Here is a 17,458-nt window from a genome sequence, read left to right on the forward strand (position 1 = left end):
GACTGTAGACGATGAACTTAAAAAGTTCATCAGCTACTGAGGTATCGTTCAGTCCAAATTCCGTAAATTTGCTTACCGCTGGCCTTTCTACTGCATTGGTATCACTATATCTACTTTTATTGGCGAAAGAAAACAAAGCCGAATCCACTCTAAACTCCTGTAACAGAAAGAACCTTTGCATGAGCTCCTTTTCAAGCCAGTCTGTTCCATCAAGGTTGGCCGCTAGCGGTGGGAACCGATGTGTGAGCGGTTCTTACGCTCTGTCTGAGGGCATCCCAGTCCAGTCCATCGATCTTCTTTCCACCTAGTGACTCTAATTCTGGAGAGAGTGCATCCAATTTCCCAGTTGCGAATCGTCGCATCATTGCCGTATCCTTCGCACCGTGCAGTGTCTTTGCGCATCCGCGAAGCAGCGCTTCTTCAAACCACTCTTCTTCAGTATTGTCCAAAGGAAGACTGATCAATTCCATGGCTCTTTGGCTTCGCATTTGACCGGGACTGGTTTTAAGGACAAATTCGATGAGTTGTTCAAGATAAGCGCGGCGAAGGGACTCGTCCCGCTTCCTTGTGAAATAGAATGCTTCTGTTATACTGGAACGGCAAAGTATTTCGAAAAAGGCTTTCTGTACTTTCTCGGACGCCAACGGCGGAGTCACGGTGAGGTAATAGGCCATAGCAAGATTATCATCGTGCTTGGGCAGTTGCGGAAGGGTCAGGACATAAAGAATCTCATCGGGGAAGGTGGGAATGATTGAGGGCTCAGTCAGATATTCAATCGCTCGCTGTGATTGTGTCACTTTGTCAGTATGATGAGGTAGGTGCACTGTGTGTGTGAACATACTCTCAATTCTAATCTATCCAGGTTCCAGAGGCCTTCAATGAACAATCTGTACTTCTCCGGCAAATGGCATCGGCGGGCAAACTGGGAAGCGGCATCGCTCGCTGCACGACAGTCCTTCAGAATATAGTAGATCAACGCTTGCTTGTGATGGATGTCCAGCGCGGAAGAGACAATGTGATTAACAAGTGCGCGAAGATCCGCATTCGATCTTGGAGGGTACAGTTGTTTTACTAGCAGATTAGGGTCGTCAGCACATGCCTCTTTCGCGCTCCAATCTCCAATTATGGAGCGAATTGCCTACCAGCTTGAACACCGAGCAATCCCAAGAGTCGGTCGGCAAACAATTGGTTTCCTAACGCGCGACGGTTGGAAAGGATCTGTTCAATGACCTTGTCATCGTAGTTAAAACTCTTATTGAAGTAGAAAATGCTGTCGAAATCCTCCCAAGTACCCATGATGATTGCGCCAGGATGAGTTACAGTGACGCTGTTGGCTCGCTGTTGGTCTTCCGCTCTTATCGGGGACTTGGCTGAAGGCGTCATATTGGAGCTCAGATTAACGGTATCTTACAGGTCAATTACAGCCGAAGGCGGTGGATCACGTGAGTCAGCTTTGTTTCATGTTGTTATGGCAGAAAATCACGCCTTTCCCCTTCAGGTCAAAAGGTAAACAACCCACCTAATCCACTACCATCGCTGGTCGAAAACATCTCAATAACGAGCAATTATCCCCCCATTGCCTTCATGAGGCTTTCTGATACCAGTTGCATTTTTACGACATAATGTCATCTTCGCTAGCAAGAGCCCGGCCGTCTAGGCGCTCTGCTCCCCGAAGGAGTTACGTGATTGAGGAAGCATCCGAGTCAGAAGACCCTGGCAATGTAACCCCCACTGCATCCAACCACAGCGACAACGATGACGACGACGAAGATGAGGAAGAAGAATATACTCCGGTCCCTGCTAAAAGAGCGAAGAGCGTGTCCCGACGGCGAACGACGAATGAAGCGATAACACCCACCACCGCACGTAAGGTACGAAAAACGCGACGGTCGACAACAGCAGAGCAAGGTGATACCTTAGAAATCAACAATAAAAATGACGAAGGCGACTCTGTCGTCCCCAAGGAAGAGGAACCCGAATCTCCTTTACAGAATGCGGCTGCAGCTCTGAAAAGAAAAAGTATGGCTCATCCCCGCAAGAGTCGGGTTTCTTCCACGCTCCATCCGGAAAAGTCCTCATTGCCAACTCCAGGGCCCTCAGTCTCGCCCGAACCAGAGCCGCGATCGCAAAGAGGTAGCGTGCCTCCGCTAGCCGATATTACCGAATCTGTGGTCAATCAAACACCAGCGAAGCCGTCAGACGATCCGAAGTCGCAGATCTCCATCATCAATCCAAATTCGACGATCCTAGAGAGACCGATGGACATTGTTATGAAGTCACGCAATCTGGCACCCTCTGTACCAGAAGAGCCATCTGGACCCAAGCCCCGGTTGATTATCACCCACCTGGTTCTGACAAACTTCAAGAGTTACGCAGGGAAACAGATTGTAGGTCCTTTCCATGCTTCATTCTCCTCTGTTGTCGGGCCCAATGGATCTGGCAAATCGAATGTCATCGATTCGTTGCTGTTCGTATTCGGATTTCGAGCAAGCAAAATGCGACAAGGCAAAATATCTGCTCTGATCCACAACTCCGCGAACTTCCCCAACCTACCATTCTGTGAAGTCGAGGTTCACTTTCAGGAAATCCTTGATCTGCCAGGTGGAGAACACGAAGTCGTCCCTGATTCCCAACTGATGATATCCCGTAAAGCATTCAAAAACAATACCAGCAAATATTACATGAATGGGAAGGAGACAAACTTCACGGCGGTAACGACTCTGCTTCGAGAACGAGGTATTGATCTTGATCACAAGCGATTCCTCATCCTTCAGGGAGAAGTCGAGTCCATCGCTCAAATGAAGCCCAAGGCCGCAAATGAACACGAAGACGGACTGCTCGAGTATCTCGAAGATATCATCGGGACGTCCAAATACAAGGCTCCCATTGAAGAGGCAGCAGCTGAATTGGAGCAGCTCAACGAAGTGTGCGTTGAAAAAAACAATCGTGTTCAGCACGTCGAGAAGGAAAAGACTGCGTTGGAAGACAAGAAGAACAAAGCTTTGGCCTACATTCAGGACGAGAATGAGTTGGCCCAGAAGCAGTCGGCCCTTTACCAAATTTACATTGATGAATGTGCTGACAATATTCGGGTCACTCAAGAAGCTATCCTGCAGATGCAAGAGCTCCTAAACATGGAGCTCGAGAAGCATGAGGGTAACGAATCTGGTATCAAGGAACTGGAAAAAGCTTACAAACGTGGTATGCGGGAGTATGAGACTATGGAGAAGGAGCTGCAGGGCTTGATGAAGGAGATGGCGAAGTACGACAAAGAATCAGTTAAGTTCGAAGAGAAGAAGAAATTTTTGTTGGGAAAGCAAAAGAAACTCGAGAAATCCATGCAGGCTGCTCGTCTTGCCGCGTCCGAGTGCGAAAGCTTGGTGCAGAAACATACCGATGATATCAACAAGAAGACAGCTGAGACTGCCAAGCTTGAAGAGGAGATGAAGGCAGAGGAGGAAGAGCTGTCCACAATTCGAGAGGGCTTGAAGGGAAAGACCCAGGGTCTTTCTGAGCAGATAGCTGCTAAGCAGAAATCCTTGGAGCCATGGGATGAGAGAATCAACAAGAAGCTTTCAGCTATCGCTGTGGCCCAAAGCGAGCTCGACATCCTCCGCGAACGAAGCAATGCAGGGGCTGTACAACTAGAAGAAGCGCAGTCCAAAGTCACATCTATCGAGGAGACGCTGGCGACCAAGCAAACAGATCTCGAGGAGCGCAAGGCTCAAAAAGCTACTCTTGAAGAAGAGGTCGCCAGTCTGAAACGGGATCTCAAGAAATTTACCAGCAGAGAGACCGAGGTTCGTGCTCATGTTTCTAGCGCCCGACAGAAGGCCGAGGAGGCCAGAGCTAGCCTTGCGAGCACCCAGAACCGCGGCAGTGTGCTGGCTGGTCTTATGCGTCTCAAGGAGTCGGGTCGTATTGATGGTTTCCATGGCCGCCTTGGTAACCTTGGCACCATCGACGAAAAATACGACGTTGCTATATCGACCGCTTGCCCTGCATTGGACAACATGGTGGTTGACACCGTTGAGGTCGGTCAGCAATGTATAGATTATCTTCGCAAAAACAACCTCGGCCGCGCCAATTTCATTCTGCTCGATCGTCTTCCCCGCCGCGACATGTCTCCAATCTTTACTCCTGAGAGTGTACCAAGGTTATTCGACTTAGTGAAGCCCAAGGATCCCAAGTTCGCGCCTGCGTTCTACAGTGTTATGCAGAACACATTGGTCGCCAAAGACCTGGAACAGGCCAACCGCATTGCTTACGGTGCTAGACGGTGGAGAGTAGTCACTCTTGATGGCCAGTTGATCGACGTGTCAGGAACCATGAGTGGAGGTGGCACTCGAGTTGCACGAGGTGGCATGTCCTCGAAGCAGGTGGCTGAGGTGAGCCGGGAGCAGGTTTCAAAGCTAGAATCTGATCTCGAAGAGATGGAGAGGAAATTCCAAAACTTCCAGAATAAACAGAAACACGTGGAGGCTGCCATCAGAGAGAAGTCGGAAGAGATCCCTCGTGTGGAGACGAAGATTCAGAAGATCATGATAGAGATTGAGAGCGCAAATCGCAGTCTAGCAGATGCTCAGCGGAGAGTCAAGGAATTGAGCGTCGCGCACAAGCCATCAAAGGCTGACGCAAACCAGGCTGAGCAACTTGAAGCCCAAATTGCTGCCCTTGAGGAAGAAATCGAAGACCTCCGAGCCCAAAAGGGCGGTATTGAGGAAGAAATCCAGACTCTCCAAAACAAAATCATGGAAGTTGGCGGAGTTAGGCTGAGAAGTCAAAAGGCGAAGGTTGACGGGCTGAAGGAACAGATCAGTCTCCTCGCAGAAGAAATTTCTAATGCAGAAATCGGAAAATCCAAGAATGAGAAGCTAATCATGAAGCATCAGAAGGCTCGTGCGGAAGCAGAAAGGGAGCTGGAACAGGTCGCGGAAGGCCTCGAGAAGCTGAATGCCGACGTTGAGAACCAAGCAAATGACGCATCAGGTTGGAAGCAGGGAGTGGAAGAGGCACAAGAGGTAAGAGTGCAACAGTCACCAATGGTGAGCAGCCGGACTAACACATTACGCGCAGGCCTTGGAGACGAAGAAGGGAGAACTCAAGACCCTCAAGCAAGAATTGGACGAGAAGGTGGCTGAATTGAACGAAACCCGGGCCACGGAGATTGAGATGCGTAACAAGCTGGAAGAGAATCAGAAGGCCTTGACAGAAAACGAGAAGCGCCAGCGATACTGGTCCGAGAAACTCTCGAAACTGACCCTGCAGAACGTGAGCGATCTGGGTGAGGAACAGCAGCCTACTGAGCTCCAGATGTACACCAAGGATGAGCTCTCAGAAATGAACAAGGAGTCGCTGAAGGCAGTCATTGCTGCCCTCGAGGAGAAGACCCAGAACGCCTCCGTGGACCTGTCTGTGATTGAGGAGTATCGCCGCCGAGCGGCTGAGTATGAGTCTCGCGCCGCTGATTTGGCCACGGCTCTGGCATCTCGTGATAGCGCCAAGGCTCGACTGGACGGTCTCCGATCCGCTCGTCTGAACGGATTCATGGAGGGCTTCGGCATTATCTCCTTGCGTCTGAAGGAAATGTACCAGATGATCACCATGGGAGGCAACGCTGAGCTGGAACTGGTTGACTCGCTAGATCCCTTCTCGGAGGGTATCTTGTTTTCCGTCATGCCTCCGAAGAAGAGCTGGAAGAATATTGGTAACTTGTCCGGTGGCGAGAAAACGCTCTCTAGTTTGGCGCTCGTCTTTGCGCTTCACCATTACAAGCCCACTCCTCTGTACGTGATGGACGAGATTGATGCGGCTTTGGACTTCAGAAACGTGAGTACATTCACTACCTCGGGACAAGACTAGGCTGTCTTAACTAACGGACCCTCTACAGGTCTCCATTGTGGCCTCTTACATCAGAGAGAGGACCAAGAACGCGCAATTTATTGTCATCTCACTGAGAAACAACATGGTCAGCAGCGATCCATCCCCAAGCCATTCATATCCAAAAGGCTAACAACAAGTAGTTCGAGCTTGCCTCCCGACTTGTCGGTGTCTACAAGGTCAGCCATATGACGAAGAGTGTCACGATCGAAAATAAAGACTACATCACAGGGCGATAAGGATGATGGGTTTCATGTGTTTATCGCTCATGTCTTTTACGGCCGGAAATGGATGTGGATATGTTCCTTGTTTTCTTATGTTTGTGGGACTATGTTACTGGTAGCAAGCTTCATTACGGTGTTCCTGTTGTTGAGTCTTCTTTGAACTGGTTGAAGGGTCTGGGCTTGCATTCGTGGTATATACTTTCTCTTCTACTGTTGAGGTCAATTTCGCACATATACGGATCTGAGCGGTCATTGCTTATATGTTCTACCAGAATATATATCTGCTCAACAATCTTCACAGTGTGGGTAGACTTAGAGTGTAATGTGATCAGGACATTGTCCCATCTCAGATCCTCTACAGTGAGTGACCTACGCTATCTGGGTTCAAGAATATTATCTACCGATATCAAAGACCAAGTAAGACATCCGCGACGATCACGTGTATTAATCTACTCAAAACCCCGAAGAGAGAGGGTAGGCAAGGGAGACAGCTGATATAGATTACAAAGAGGCGTGTGGCATGATATGCATTGCGAACATGAGCTCTCACATTGCAAGCGCTTCGTTTCGTCACCTTCGTAACGACATTGACATTCACATCATGAGGAACCAAGCGCCGGCAATCCCTGCCTTCCTTCGTAATTAACATTAAAAGCGGGAGTAAAAGCGATGTAAGTAAGAAGACAGCGAAGGGGAATCAAGATAAAAAAAAAAGACGTATCCGCCCAGGGTGACCTGTGACTTGTCCACACATTCGGGTAGAGAAGCGTGGATGAGGAACGTGAGAAAAAAAGAAGAAAAAGAAGGAGACAGGAAAGTAAACAGAGACGTAAACAGAGAGGGAACCGAAACCCGTGATTGTACCATGAACTCCGTATCCATGTATTCGGACGCCATAGTCTATGCTGCAATTCATTCAGAGATAAATCAGATGAAGGGAAACCAGCCGTATGCAAGGTAGGACAGTCGTATCGAGTGGTTATCGGATAGTGGCAATAGGACGAGAGAACAATGACTATCTGTCACAATGGTTGTTCTCGAGAGCCAGGCGATGTAGGTAAGAGCTGGTGATATGGGTATGTAAGGGAATCAAGTTGAAGCTACGGCTTCAGCTCTTAGGCAATGACAGTTCGACGAGCCGCGATAGGGATGGGCTTAGGGCCAGAAGACAAATCCAGACCCGATAATCCAAGGTCACTCTCCGACTTGCCTTTGGATGTCGAGTCCTTTCCGTTATCGATTGACGTACCGCGTCGCGATTTTACGTCGACGTCGTCGCCTAGTGTGCTGCAAATGAATCGTTCTTCCGAAATTGGCACAGCGCCAAACATGGAGCCGAGCTGTTGCAAAAGAGCAACAAAGTGCGCATGTATTTCGGCGAAGATATACTGATTGCCCACAATTTCGGAGAGGTTCCGCGCCCGAATCTGCCCAAGCCGGCGGGGCTGACCATCCGGATCGACTCTGCGGCCGGTGAGGAAGGACGAGACGGGAGTGTAGTGCCGATTGTTGGCCCGGTTCGCTGCGTCATTCTGTTCCTCGAGACGCTTTGCCTCCTCCTCCTGGTATTTCTCGGCGGAATTGACGATGCCGGTTGCGATTCTCCCAAATGCACGCCATATTACCGGGCACGCGCGGAAGGCCCTGCCCGCATCCTTGCCGGCCAACGCGACAAGCGCATAGCTACGCCTTTTGCCCCGAGCCATGGGATCGGGCAGGCGGAAGACGTAAGCGATAGTATAGCCCGCAGTCGCATCACCAAAACACAGTGGTCCCGAGGACAGGCCGCGAGGGAGAAGCTCGCAGCTGAGAGTGCGGATGGAGGAGCGGCGGAGTAGTGCATAATCTGATGGGTTCGGAGGGCCCCGGAGTGATAGATATGTGAGAATGTGAGTGTGACACGAAGCATCGGAGGCGACGGAGGACGAGTGGATGGAATCTGGAAGGGAGGCATGGCCGTGCAGATCATGCGCACTGTCGTCACCGTCGGAATGACTCGTCCCGCAAGAGTAGACAACTTCTCTGGATCGCAAAACTGGGCTACTATTCCTTCCCTTGCCGTCGCGACTCGCGGTGCCTGGAGCGCCCGGGGGCAGCTGCCTACTCACATCGTCGGGGAGAGTCAAGCTACAGCTGGCGCAAGTATCACCGTCAGCTCCCCCCAGAATGTTCAACTTGGAGGGTTCGCTCGAGTTTGGTTGATTCTTCAGGAAATATGGCGAATCTTCAATCTTGGGAGATTTGCCAACTGTTGCGCCGGATGCGTCTGGGCGTTTCGTTGCTTTGGTATCCCTGGCGTCGCCGAGGCGGTTGCGCATGCCATGAGAGGACTGGGTATCGTGAGAAGTTGCGGGGGTATCGTCGGGCGAGAAATCGGAGGTCTCAGGATAGCACTGAGAGCATGAAAAGGGTAGGACCTGCGAACAAATGATCGAGGTGGGACCATGCACTTCGCAGAAATGCGTTAAAGAGAGCTGGTAGAGCGGCATTGTCAGCACCGAGTCTTTTCTCACACTGAAAGCTTCCATGAGCACCCAGAAGCCAGGACTGATATGGAAATGTCAAAAGCATATAGCTGGCAGTGAGAAACGAGGCGTATCCATTGCCAGCATGATGATATAAGAGAATGCGCGCGATGTTGACACAGCGCCACATGTGAAAGGGAGGCGTTGGTCTGTATATAAGAAACACATGCATGCGCCAAAATGGCAAAGGATGGGAAAAGAAAGCAGAGAAGTAGGTTTACTCACAATGAAGTCCATCGCCAGGGAAGATTAACGTCTAGCAGTATTCGGGCAACCATTTCAGATCATTGTTGCTATACATGCTTCTCAAGGTCAAGAGAGGTGGTGATGGCGAGAGCGGACGAGTCCGTGTGGCAATGACGCAGGGCGAACGATAACAATAGAGAGATTGTGCGGAGGCAAGAGTATGCGCTACTGCTATGTTTGCAGATGGGGAAGAATGGACTATACCAGACCAATGAGACCTGTCAGACCAGGAGTGACAGTGAAATGTGAATGGACCAGAATTAATAAAGCTGCGAGGGCCAGCTTGCAGGCCACATTAAAGTGGGAGGAGGTGGACAGATAGATAGATTGACTGAGAACGGCAGTAGGAAGTATCAAGGAATATAATAGAGAGACAGGCGGCGAATAACAATATAATAATAAGTAATTGTCATCAAAGAAGAATAACAAATAATATTATTCTTGGAGAAACAGAAGCAAAAGAAAGAGATAAACTGCGATGCTCAGTATGGAGCAGTACTTACTCCTAGTGGTTCGATTGATGGAGCAACCTACTTTTGCATTTCTAAATTTTAAACAACTTTTTTTTCTTTTCTTCGTCCCTTGGATTATTTTCCTCTGCTCAGTACATGGTCTCTGACTTGTCTCCAAGTCCACAATAGTCAACAAAGTAGCGTCTTTCTAGAACATTTACTCGATCCGTAACTTTTGCTGTTTCCAGCCATTATCGGAAGGTAAAGGGAGACGGGGAAGATGGGAGAATGGTATTGGATGCGTATGGTATTGTCATTAAGCTGGTGGAGGATTGCCGAACACAGCAAGAGGCCCAATGACCAGTAGACTTTATGGGTAAAGATGAGGGATCCGGTACTGTCTGACTAGTAACCGCTAGTAAATGTACGGGGAAAGTATCGGAGGGCATACAGGGTATATCCGTACAGCCCGAACACACTTCTACACTGTCAGTCGGTAGGTCAGTACTTGAACGTCGTCAGACGAGGGCTATTCTGGGTTCTAGCTATCTATTTCTTGTTTATCATGGACTTTCCAGCATATAAGCATCTATAGACGATTAAAGCATGGAAGTAATGCTGGTCGGGGTTTCATCCGGCCATGGCGTACCCAAGTCGACGGGTACGCAATCGAAGGTTTGTAGAACGAAAAATAGAAGAAGTCAATCCGTCCCAGAATCCAGATCCGTCGTTTCCTGCGCTATTTTCTGGTCGCTCGATGGACATGGTTGTCTCTGATTATAATTGGGCAGCATTATTTGGATGCCCCTTTAGTCTAGCTCCGTCGGGTAGGATGAACGATGGTAATCAGAGGAGAATAAAAATACAGATTATTATATTGCTAAGTGCAAGAAAACATCCGCTGCTGCAGCCTGCAGCTTACCTCGGAATTGGAACCCTTTTGAGTCACCTGAGTGACTTGATTGCTTCTGCATGTTGCATATTACCGAAGAATCGATAGATAAATTTCATGCGTCAAAGACTAAAGGGCTTTATCATTGCACGGGTAAGAAAAGCAATGCATGTTTCTATTTGAGATGATCATGCATCATCCACCAAGAGCGCAGTAACCGACTCGCATGAGAATTGCCGGCCCTACGGCCCATCGGCAGCATCCCAGGCTCCCGGAAGCAATAACACAAAGTCGATGCTTACTACGAAGACGGGGTCTAGACGAAAGCCACCCAGTGACCCAGCGACTTCGAGTTCCACAACTTCCACGGGATGTCATCAGAAACCTCGACAAATACCATACCTTCGAACCTAAAAAGTGCGATCGTTCTGTTTTGGGTTCCCAGTTAGAACGCTTAAAAGGCAAGTATCCTGGCATCACCCCCACAGAGAAGATGCCGTTTAAGCCTCCGAGTACTAGGATGGAAAGACATATGCCAAAAATCGGTACATACAATGTTTTTTGAATGATGATTGTCGGAAGCCCACCAGAGCACTCGAGTAGCTCGCTACAAGATCCGTATTGTCAAGGTGCAAACGGTTCAGACTTAGCCGCCAGCCACCAAGTCACAACCTGCAGTTTGCAAACTTTCAATTTGAACCTCCTACTGTATTGCTGTCTCACATGTGATGACTGGGAAGGGATCTTCGGGTAGTCTATGTAGTTGTATCCTCGACCCAGATCTCAGTCAGGAAGTTTCCCCATGGAGTACGGAGGACGTCGGAGGTAGATGACAACGGTAGTTAGTAATGTCAGGCCCCCTACTCTAGCTTAACGGCCGTTTATTGTAGATTTGAAACACACCGTGTCAAGTCTGGTCCATCTTTAGCCTCCTTGATCCATTACTCGTCACGATCTCTTTTTCCTAGTTGATACTCCGTAGTCAGCATACTACTCCGTACGCCTCGACAGAAAACGGACCATATTCTTCTTCCGGGTTAATTACTCACTCTAGTATACTCTGTGGTATATTGAGGCAATCATTTGCTTGTGATGTTTTACGGTCTCTATCACCGAACAGGCTACATTCCCGGCCTTGACAGAGAGACGGTCAAGTCTTCAGAGTATACTAACTAACGGACTACGGAGCACAGTCAGCTCCTACTTGTGAGTCGTCAGTCACCCGCACCACATGGGAAAGTTGTCGATAGCCGGTGAGACAAACGGCAGGATATCTACGGCATTTATTCCTATGTCTCCGATTTGTTCCAGCTTCGTCGTGGGGGGCTCAAGTAAAGTCGGTCAATAAGCACATTTGAAACTAAGCTCGTGAACGACATGTCTAATCCATCGAGATGAAATTTGAAATTGGTAATACCCGCATAATCACTAACCAGTGTCAGGATTGTCATCTCGGCACCCGGCAATTTTGGGGACTGGCGACTGTCACTCGTTGCCCCGAAACGGGAGGAGGTCTCACTGTTCAAGAAGTAGTTTCAAAAACGAAAGAACAACTTGACTACGGCGGAATTGACTGCTGAGGAGAGAATTCGCTTGGAGCATATTGCCTTACACGTTTTAGGAACCCCAGCTCAATCGCCGGGATGCGGCTGATTTTACCCTCAAATGATGGAAATATATTGCATTTGCATGTGTAGTGCAGGTGTAGCCTAAGGTACATAGTTGATTAATTATTAATTAATTAATATGGAGAATTGCGTGCCTCGTGTTCCATGTGCTCTTCTCGATCTGCCGTCTTCTCATCTCGAAGTCAGTACACCGATTACTCTGGTACAGGGACATCGGCAAAATAATAAGGTAATAATGGAATTAAGCCGACTGCTCTCGGAAGGATTCCACGGTTTCCAATCTCCTGCTTCTTCGAGTTTTGGAGAACCAACTTAACACTCGTTGATATTGACCAGGATGGCGCCAGGGTTTTGGGTGCTGCGACCGGCCATAACGATAGTCTGGACTGTTAGTTCCTTTGGAGTTTCGAACTAGTCGTTGCCACAGCAGAAGTCAACGTCAGAGTGATGTTTGTTTTGAAGTTCCTTGTTTCCATTCCTCAAGGGCTTATAATTGTTAACTGGTTTAGACCTCTACTTTGCCCCGTACTTAGCACGGCGGTACTTGGTTCTTCCTATCTGTCTATCAATGGCGTCCTGAATATGTGGTGATGGATCATATTGATAAACTCCCATCGATAAGGAAGCTTTTCAGCTCCAAGGAGCTGTTCCTGTGTCGTTATCACGTGGTGCTTGTGTGGATAGGAGCTATCAGACGTCTTCAATTTGTTGTATTCCACGATGGTCCATGTCTCACATTTAATGAAAGAAGGATATGATATTGAGTTCGCACTCTTAACTCTCCAGGATGTGTTTTTATTGTTGACTATCCAATTTGACGGATACTCTGATCCTAGTTGGAGCTTATATAAGTCTGTCTAGATACCGGCCCATGGTTTCACAAGGACCAGCGCCATCAAGGCATCTGGTATAAGCTCCATCAAGGACTTCTACATAGCTTGAAAAAAATTCATATACTCTTCAAACCCAGTCCAGCAGAATTGATCAAGTAAGCAAGCACACGAGATGGAGACTGCATGATCCACCTTAACCCGACATTTAAATCGCGCGGGTTCCACATCGGTGTCCACGGATGGCAAATTGGCACGACTCGACTCCATCCAACCTCAACCCATCTGTCCTTTGAGAAAGCAAACTAGTCCAATGTGATTCGAGCGTCTGTCTTGTCGATCGAGACATTTCTCCACGTGGCAAACCGCGCCTGATATCGTACCTGCCCTATGCTCGACCTTTTTAATGGGATTGTCTCGCCGATCTCATCTGTCTCTGCGTTAAACGTCTGATTGGGTCGCGTTGCAGCTTCCTATTTCCGGTTCCTGCAGACTGCTTTCTACTTTAGCCTCACGTAGTGGAACCTACGAGAATTCGACTATTGTATTCACAGTAGTCGATAACCCCGCGCTTCCCGCTGAGGCACCGCCGGTGCCTTCTTCGCTGCGCTGCGATGCTGATGCTTTATTTGGGTTTAGATTGGCTAGGTATCTGATGATCAACGTTGGGCTGTGTTGACGAATCCTTCATCCTGCAGATCTCCATCCTCCTTTGTATGTCTGATGAGTACTCCGTACCCTGGGTGGCCAATTCGAGTTGTTCCCCCTCGAGCATGATACTGCAAGCAGACCTACCTACTTGTCCTCCTCCCTGAAGCATTCGTAGAGTCGAGTACGTATGCATCAAGATCTTCATGCGTTGCATTCTGGTGGGGGTGGATCAATTAACGCCGTCGTTATGCGTAATCAGGCAGAAGCATGCATTAACATGCATTTGCTTATTTGATTCCGAGATAGAATCGCAGGTCATTGGTGCAATCGGAATGATCATCATTGATGTTAGCAGAAGTGGTTGGTAAGGCAATGACTGGTTAAGTAACTACTGAGACCTTTGATTATATCAGCTTAGGGGTTGTGCAACACTCGGCTGGATATCATTCACACGGAGCATAATCGCTATCCTTACTACGGAGTAGATACTCTAAAACCTATGATCAGGCTGACATTGACACCGTGGTTGGATCTCCCATAGCACCGTCCACCGCCGCAGCCGCAACGCAGATGACCTGCTGATAAAGGAGCTCCTGAGGTGAGACCTGTCACATTTCATTGCATTGTGACATCTCGAGCCTTCAGTTCCGAATTGGTTCTTCGCAACCTGCAGGAAGGCAATGCACGCACCCTGCACAAGGGGCCAATCCAGCCTCAGACCCGCTTTCGTCCGGCCACCTGCAGGAATCTCAGGGGGTAGCGACGAGAACATCATTTGGGCATCAAGAGTCAATCGGTCACCTGGTGATCTCCTCCGTGTGGATACATGTTAATGCTCACGGGGCTAATCTCAACAATGGGCGCTCAGGCAGCACAGTTGATATTTGCTTTTAGTGGCTGAATGCCTGCCGCCTGCCTTCTGTCTGTCTGCTTGAGTAGGGCGGTTGAGCGTGGACAGGATGGTGGCGATGTACGAGTGACCGTATGTATGACCAGGGTCTGTCTATGGCGGGAGGCGTTTGGTATTCTTCCTTTTTTTTTTTTTTTTTTTTTTTTTTTTTTTTTTTTTTTTTTTTTCTTCTGATGCCCCGTTTTCCTCCCCGAGGGCGATTAGTTGTCCAAGATACGTAGATCTGGCAGCGGGATGAAAAAGGCCCCCTTGGAGATGAAGATCGCTACTCTGTGGTTTCAGGTAAATGGCATGCGCCGCTGCTATACGGAGTAGCGGTCAGTAAAAATAGCAAATCAAGTAAGCATGAACTGTTGTATTTCCGCGACGAGCAAAACTACCAGTCGGTTTCACTCTCGCTACCAGGGTATGCTTTCTTGCGTAGCTTCCACAGAGACTTTTTCCGCTGGGCGGCCTCCCGGTGTCGCCGGCTGTTATCCTCTATCACCGTCATCCAAGGCACGTTGCTAGCGCGCCGTATCCGGTCCTTGAGCAAGGCAGACACCATACCTTGCGTGTCTGCATCAACCGCTGCGTCCTGACCATCCCGAGTATTGGTTTCCTTGCGTGCTTTGGCGACAAGTTCCTGGTGGCGCCTTTCCGCTGCCCGCGCGGCGTAGTAGTCTTCGCTGATGGCCCAGCTGGGGTTATCTAGCATTCCGCGAACGAGCACGATGCCGTGGCCTTGTTCTAGGGCATCGCGAAGTTTGGACGCTGGGATTGGAGTGATGAGTTCCAGCTTGCGTGATGGAACATCGATGGAGCGGACAAGAGCCAGACCCAGGCAGTTTGAGGCCTTGGGGTCAAGAGGGTTGCAGCTCCCGGAGCCGACAAAGAGATATGGTAAATCTTCGTTCGGGGTACGTATGATCATTGATTCAAAAGAGGAGGACGATGTAGGAGCCACGTCACCGTGGCAAGCATCCGTAACGTCGTTCATGTCGATGTCTGAAGCGGCACTTGACAGATCTTCAGCGCCTTGCGTCGCGTCCCCGTGAGAGCTACCCGAAAATCCGGCTGCATCGGCTTGGCCCATGATTGCATTGGGAGACTCAACGGCAACAACGCCGACGAGCGCTCCATCGAGGGCTTCATGGAGAAGGTTAGGGCTTATCTGAGAGCCCATTACCATTATTCCACGAATGCCTTGCCGTGGCCCGGCGTAATCGACAACGAGCGGTCGAGTTCGGGACATGGTTGTATCCAGCCATTGTGGATTATGAATCTCGCTCGGGTGGGACATATGGAAGTAGGACTGTACTTGCATCGAGCGTAATTGAGCGCTTGATCTGCTGACGAAATCGGTGGGCTGAGACGGCAGCGTGGTGAGAGGAACTCTAGCTTCCTGGGCAGCATGGCCAAGGGGCTCTACGACCTCGGCCGGGCCTTTTTCACTCATGTAGACGACATCTGACAGACCCAAAGATTTCACTAGCCATGTCGCGACTTCTAGACCGAGCCCGAAGATCCATCCGGGGTAATTGATGATGAGTGGACATTGAGGGTAGCTTGCCAGTAGGGCTCGGTAGCGGTCCATAAGATCCATTGCTGCCAAAACGTAATGGTCAGGGTCTTCCTTCGGAGATATAGCTCCGATGTGGTGACTCCGGATGATCGAACCATCCTGGGATTCAGCCAACGATGGATGTGTGAATGGCGGCCCAAAGAATGGAGAGCGAAGGTGTGCTAAATAAACCTGTCCCATCGGACAGAATTCCGGCTGTCCAGGGTCAAGGTCCAGAAAAGCGACTCCATCAGTATTCCGGTGGTTATTCTCGGTTTGCGGTGCTGGGCTGAGAAGATGATTCAAGAGGTAGCGGCTAAAAGTTGATTTCCCTGACGCTTTGGGACCACAGATCAGGACTTTCAATCGTCCCCCTCGCTGCGAAAGCGATCTAATCGCGGAGCTCCATTGCTTCTCAAGATGTAGTGGCCTCAGATGACGGTTCCAGGAGTCGTCGGATGAAGTATATAACTGTCAAAGTTAGGTGGCTAATAAACCCCTCCACTGGAAAGGAGAAAAACCTACCACTGAGAAAGTTCTCTTGGTGGACGCAGAAACTTTCTTCAATGTCAGTTTGTCCGCCGCTGTGTGCTTCCCATTCCATATCCGCTGATACAATGGCGACAAGTGCCTGAGTCGATAGATGCCACTGTTACATGACTTGACTTCGATCTCGGATTCACCATCGACCCCGGCTACACACTTGATGACGGGCAACGAGTGCGTAGACGGTGCGTAAACCCTGTAGAGCCGTGGCGAAGGATGCAGCTTTGCGCCCATCAGGCTGATCACACCTCGTTTGACCCAAAGGTCGTAATGTCCTAACAACACAAGAGTCTAGTTCGCCATTAGTACAGCACATATACATGTCTCATGCCGTTTCGTACCATCTTCTCTTTGATACGAACACAGAGTGTACGCTCATCACTAGATACAATATTGCTCTTGTTCAACCGTGTCTTTGAGAGTGGAAAATTCTGGACCTGTGGGACGTCATCGGCCGGTGATTCATAGCTGTAGAGAGTCAGTGCATGTGCTATTCGAAAACAACAATCTTATCTCACCCTTCAGCATCGTCCTCCACAGCAATGACTCCTACGCCATTCTCTCGCTCCAGTATATCCTCCTCCTTCTCCTCCTCCTCCTCTTCTTCGGCAGCGTCGAAGGTATCCGCATCTCCCTTCTCCGGAGGTGGTGTCCGCTCTGCGGTCTGTGCTCTTGCAGCGGCAGCAGACTCCTGAGGCTGCTTTTCAGCAAGCTCAGCAGAGCTCAAGGTCTCTGCCTTCGTCCTCGCAGAGCGCCTCGTCTGTACCCGATCATTTTCGTTAGCGGCCTGCCTTGCGGCACCTTCCTCAGGTGACCGCCGCGCTCTTTTAGATGGCGGCTCGACGGCGGGTTCATTCTGCGCAGTCTTCTCTGGCTCTAAAAGCCGTGCTTGCTGTTGCCGAGCTTTGCGCGCTGCAAAAGCGCTGACCGGAGCTAAGACAGAATTTCAGTCAGCTATCAGCAAGCGAGCAAGAGCAGGGAAGGAAATTGAGTCTGTACGTACCAGTCGCCTGCTGCTTCTCAGCTTTTCTTTTCATCAGATATGAATTTTGAGCGCAATTGGCTCAAGATTGCGAGAATGAAAATATATATTCAATTACCAGGCGGCACTACGAAAATCTCATATCATCA

At 49.5% G+C, this 17,458-nt stretch overlaps 4 protein-coding genes across 4 annotated transcripts; 1 reads left to right on the forward strand and 3 right to left on the reverse strand.

Annotated features, from left to right (window-relative positions):
- Nucleotides 1-51: 51 nt before the first annotated feature.
- AFUA_2G02165 (ELYS family protein) lies at nt 52-1,383 on the reverse strand (the record flags this gene model as incomplete). The annotated part of the gene is made up of 3 exons (XM_001481596.2): nt 52-782; nt 842-1,071; nt 1,143-1,383. 3 exons carry the CDS (start codon nt 1,381-1,383, stop codon nt 210-212), a joined length of 1,044 nt encoding a protein of 347 aa, XP_001481646.1. The 3' UTR covers nt 52-209.
- A 128-nt stretch (nt 1,384-1,511) lies between these two features.
- On the forward strand, nt 1,512-6,401 carry smc4 (condensin subunit SMC4). The gene is made up of 4 exons (XM_744259.3): nt 1,512-5,021; nt 5,077-5,829; nt 5,891-5,968; nt 6,024-6,401. Exons 1-4 carry the CDS (start codon nt 1,623-1,625, stop codon nt 6,117-6,119), a joined length of 4,326 nt encoding a protein of 1,441 aa, XP_749352.2. The 5' UTR covers nt 1,512-1,622; the 3' UTR covers nt 6,120-6,401.
- A 129-nt stretch (nt 6,402-6,530) lies between these two features.
- Nucleotides 6,531-8,877, reverse strand: AFUA_2G02180 (folliculin domain-containing protein). The gene has a single exon (XM_744260.2). It carries the CDS (start codon nt 8,630-8,632, stop codon nt 7,220-7,222), a length of 1,413 nt encoding a protein of 470 aa, XP_749353.1. The 5' UTR covers nt 8,633-8,877; the 3' UTR covers nt 6,531-7,219.
- A 695-nt stretch (nt 8,878-9,572) lies between these two features.
- On the reverse strand, nt 9,573-17,442 carry grc3 (uncharacterized protein). The gene is made up of 6 exons (XM_077804047.1): nt 17,331-17,442; nt 16,846-17,260; nt 16,669-16,795; nt 16,307-16,618; nt 11,269-16,252; nt 9,573-11,183 (listed from the first exon to the last, which is right to left on the reverse strand). Exons 1-5 carry the CDS (start codon nt 17,362-17,364, stop codon nt 14,615-14,617), a joined length of 2,526 nt encoding a protein of 841 aa, XP_077660213.1. The 5' UTR covers nt 17,365-17,442; the 3' UTR covers nt 9,573-11,183; nt 11,269-14,614.
- Nucleotides 17,443-17,458: the final 16 nt, after the last annotated feature.

Source organism: Aspergillus fumigatus, chromosome 2 (genome assembly GCF_000002655.1).
Source record: "Aspergillus fumigatus Af293 chromosome 2, whole genome shotgun sequence".
Taxonomy (NCBI): Eukaryota; Fungi; Ascomycota; class Eurotiomycetes; order Eurotiales; family Aspergillaceae; genus Aspergillus; species Aspergillus fumigatus.

What these genes read in the sequence shown, in the direction of transcription:
- AFUA_2G02180 (XM_744260.2), bottom strand. Translation starts at nt 8,632, where the DNA reads ATGGAAGCTTTCAGTGTGAGAAAAGACTCGGTGCTGACAATGCCGCTC.
- grc3 (XM_077804047.1), bottom strand. Translation starts at nt 17,364, where the DNA reads ATGAAAAGAAAAGCTGAGAAGCAGCAGGCGACTG. An exon ending in TGAGAAGCAGCAGGCGACTG is followed by an intron (nt 17,261 to 17,330) that starts GTACGTACAGAC and finishes ATTCTGTCTTAG; the next exon opens with CTCCGGTCAGCGCTTTTGCA. An exon ending in CCAAGAGAACTTTCTCAGTG is followed by an intron (nt 16,253 to 16,306) that starts GTAGGTTTTTCT and finishes TAACTTTGACAG; the next exon opens with TTATATACTTCATCCGACGA.
- smc4 (XM_744259.3), top strand. Translation starts at nt 1,623, where the DNA reads ATGTCATCTTCGCTAGCAAGAGCCCGGCCGTCTAGGCGCTCTGCTCCC. An exon ending in GAGTGGAAGAGGCACAAGAG is followed by an intron (nt 5,022 to 5,076) that starts GTAAGAGTGCAA and finishes CATTACGCGCAG; the next exon opens with GCCTTGGAGACGAAGAAGGG. An exon ending in CGGCTTTGGACTTCAGAAAC is followed by an intron (nt 5,830 to 5,890) that starts GTGAGTACATTC and finishes GACCCTCTACAG; the next exon opens with GTCTCCATTGTGGCCTCTTA.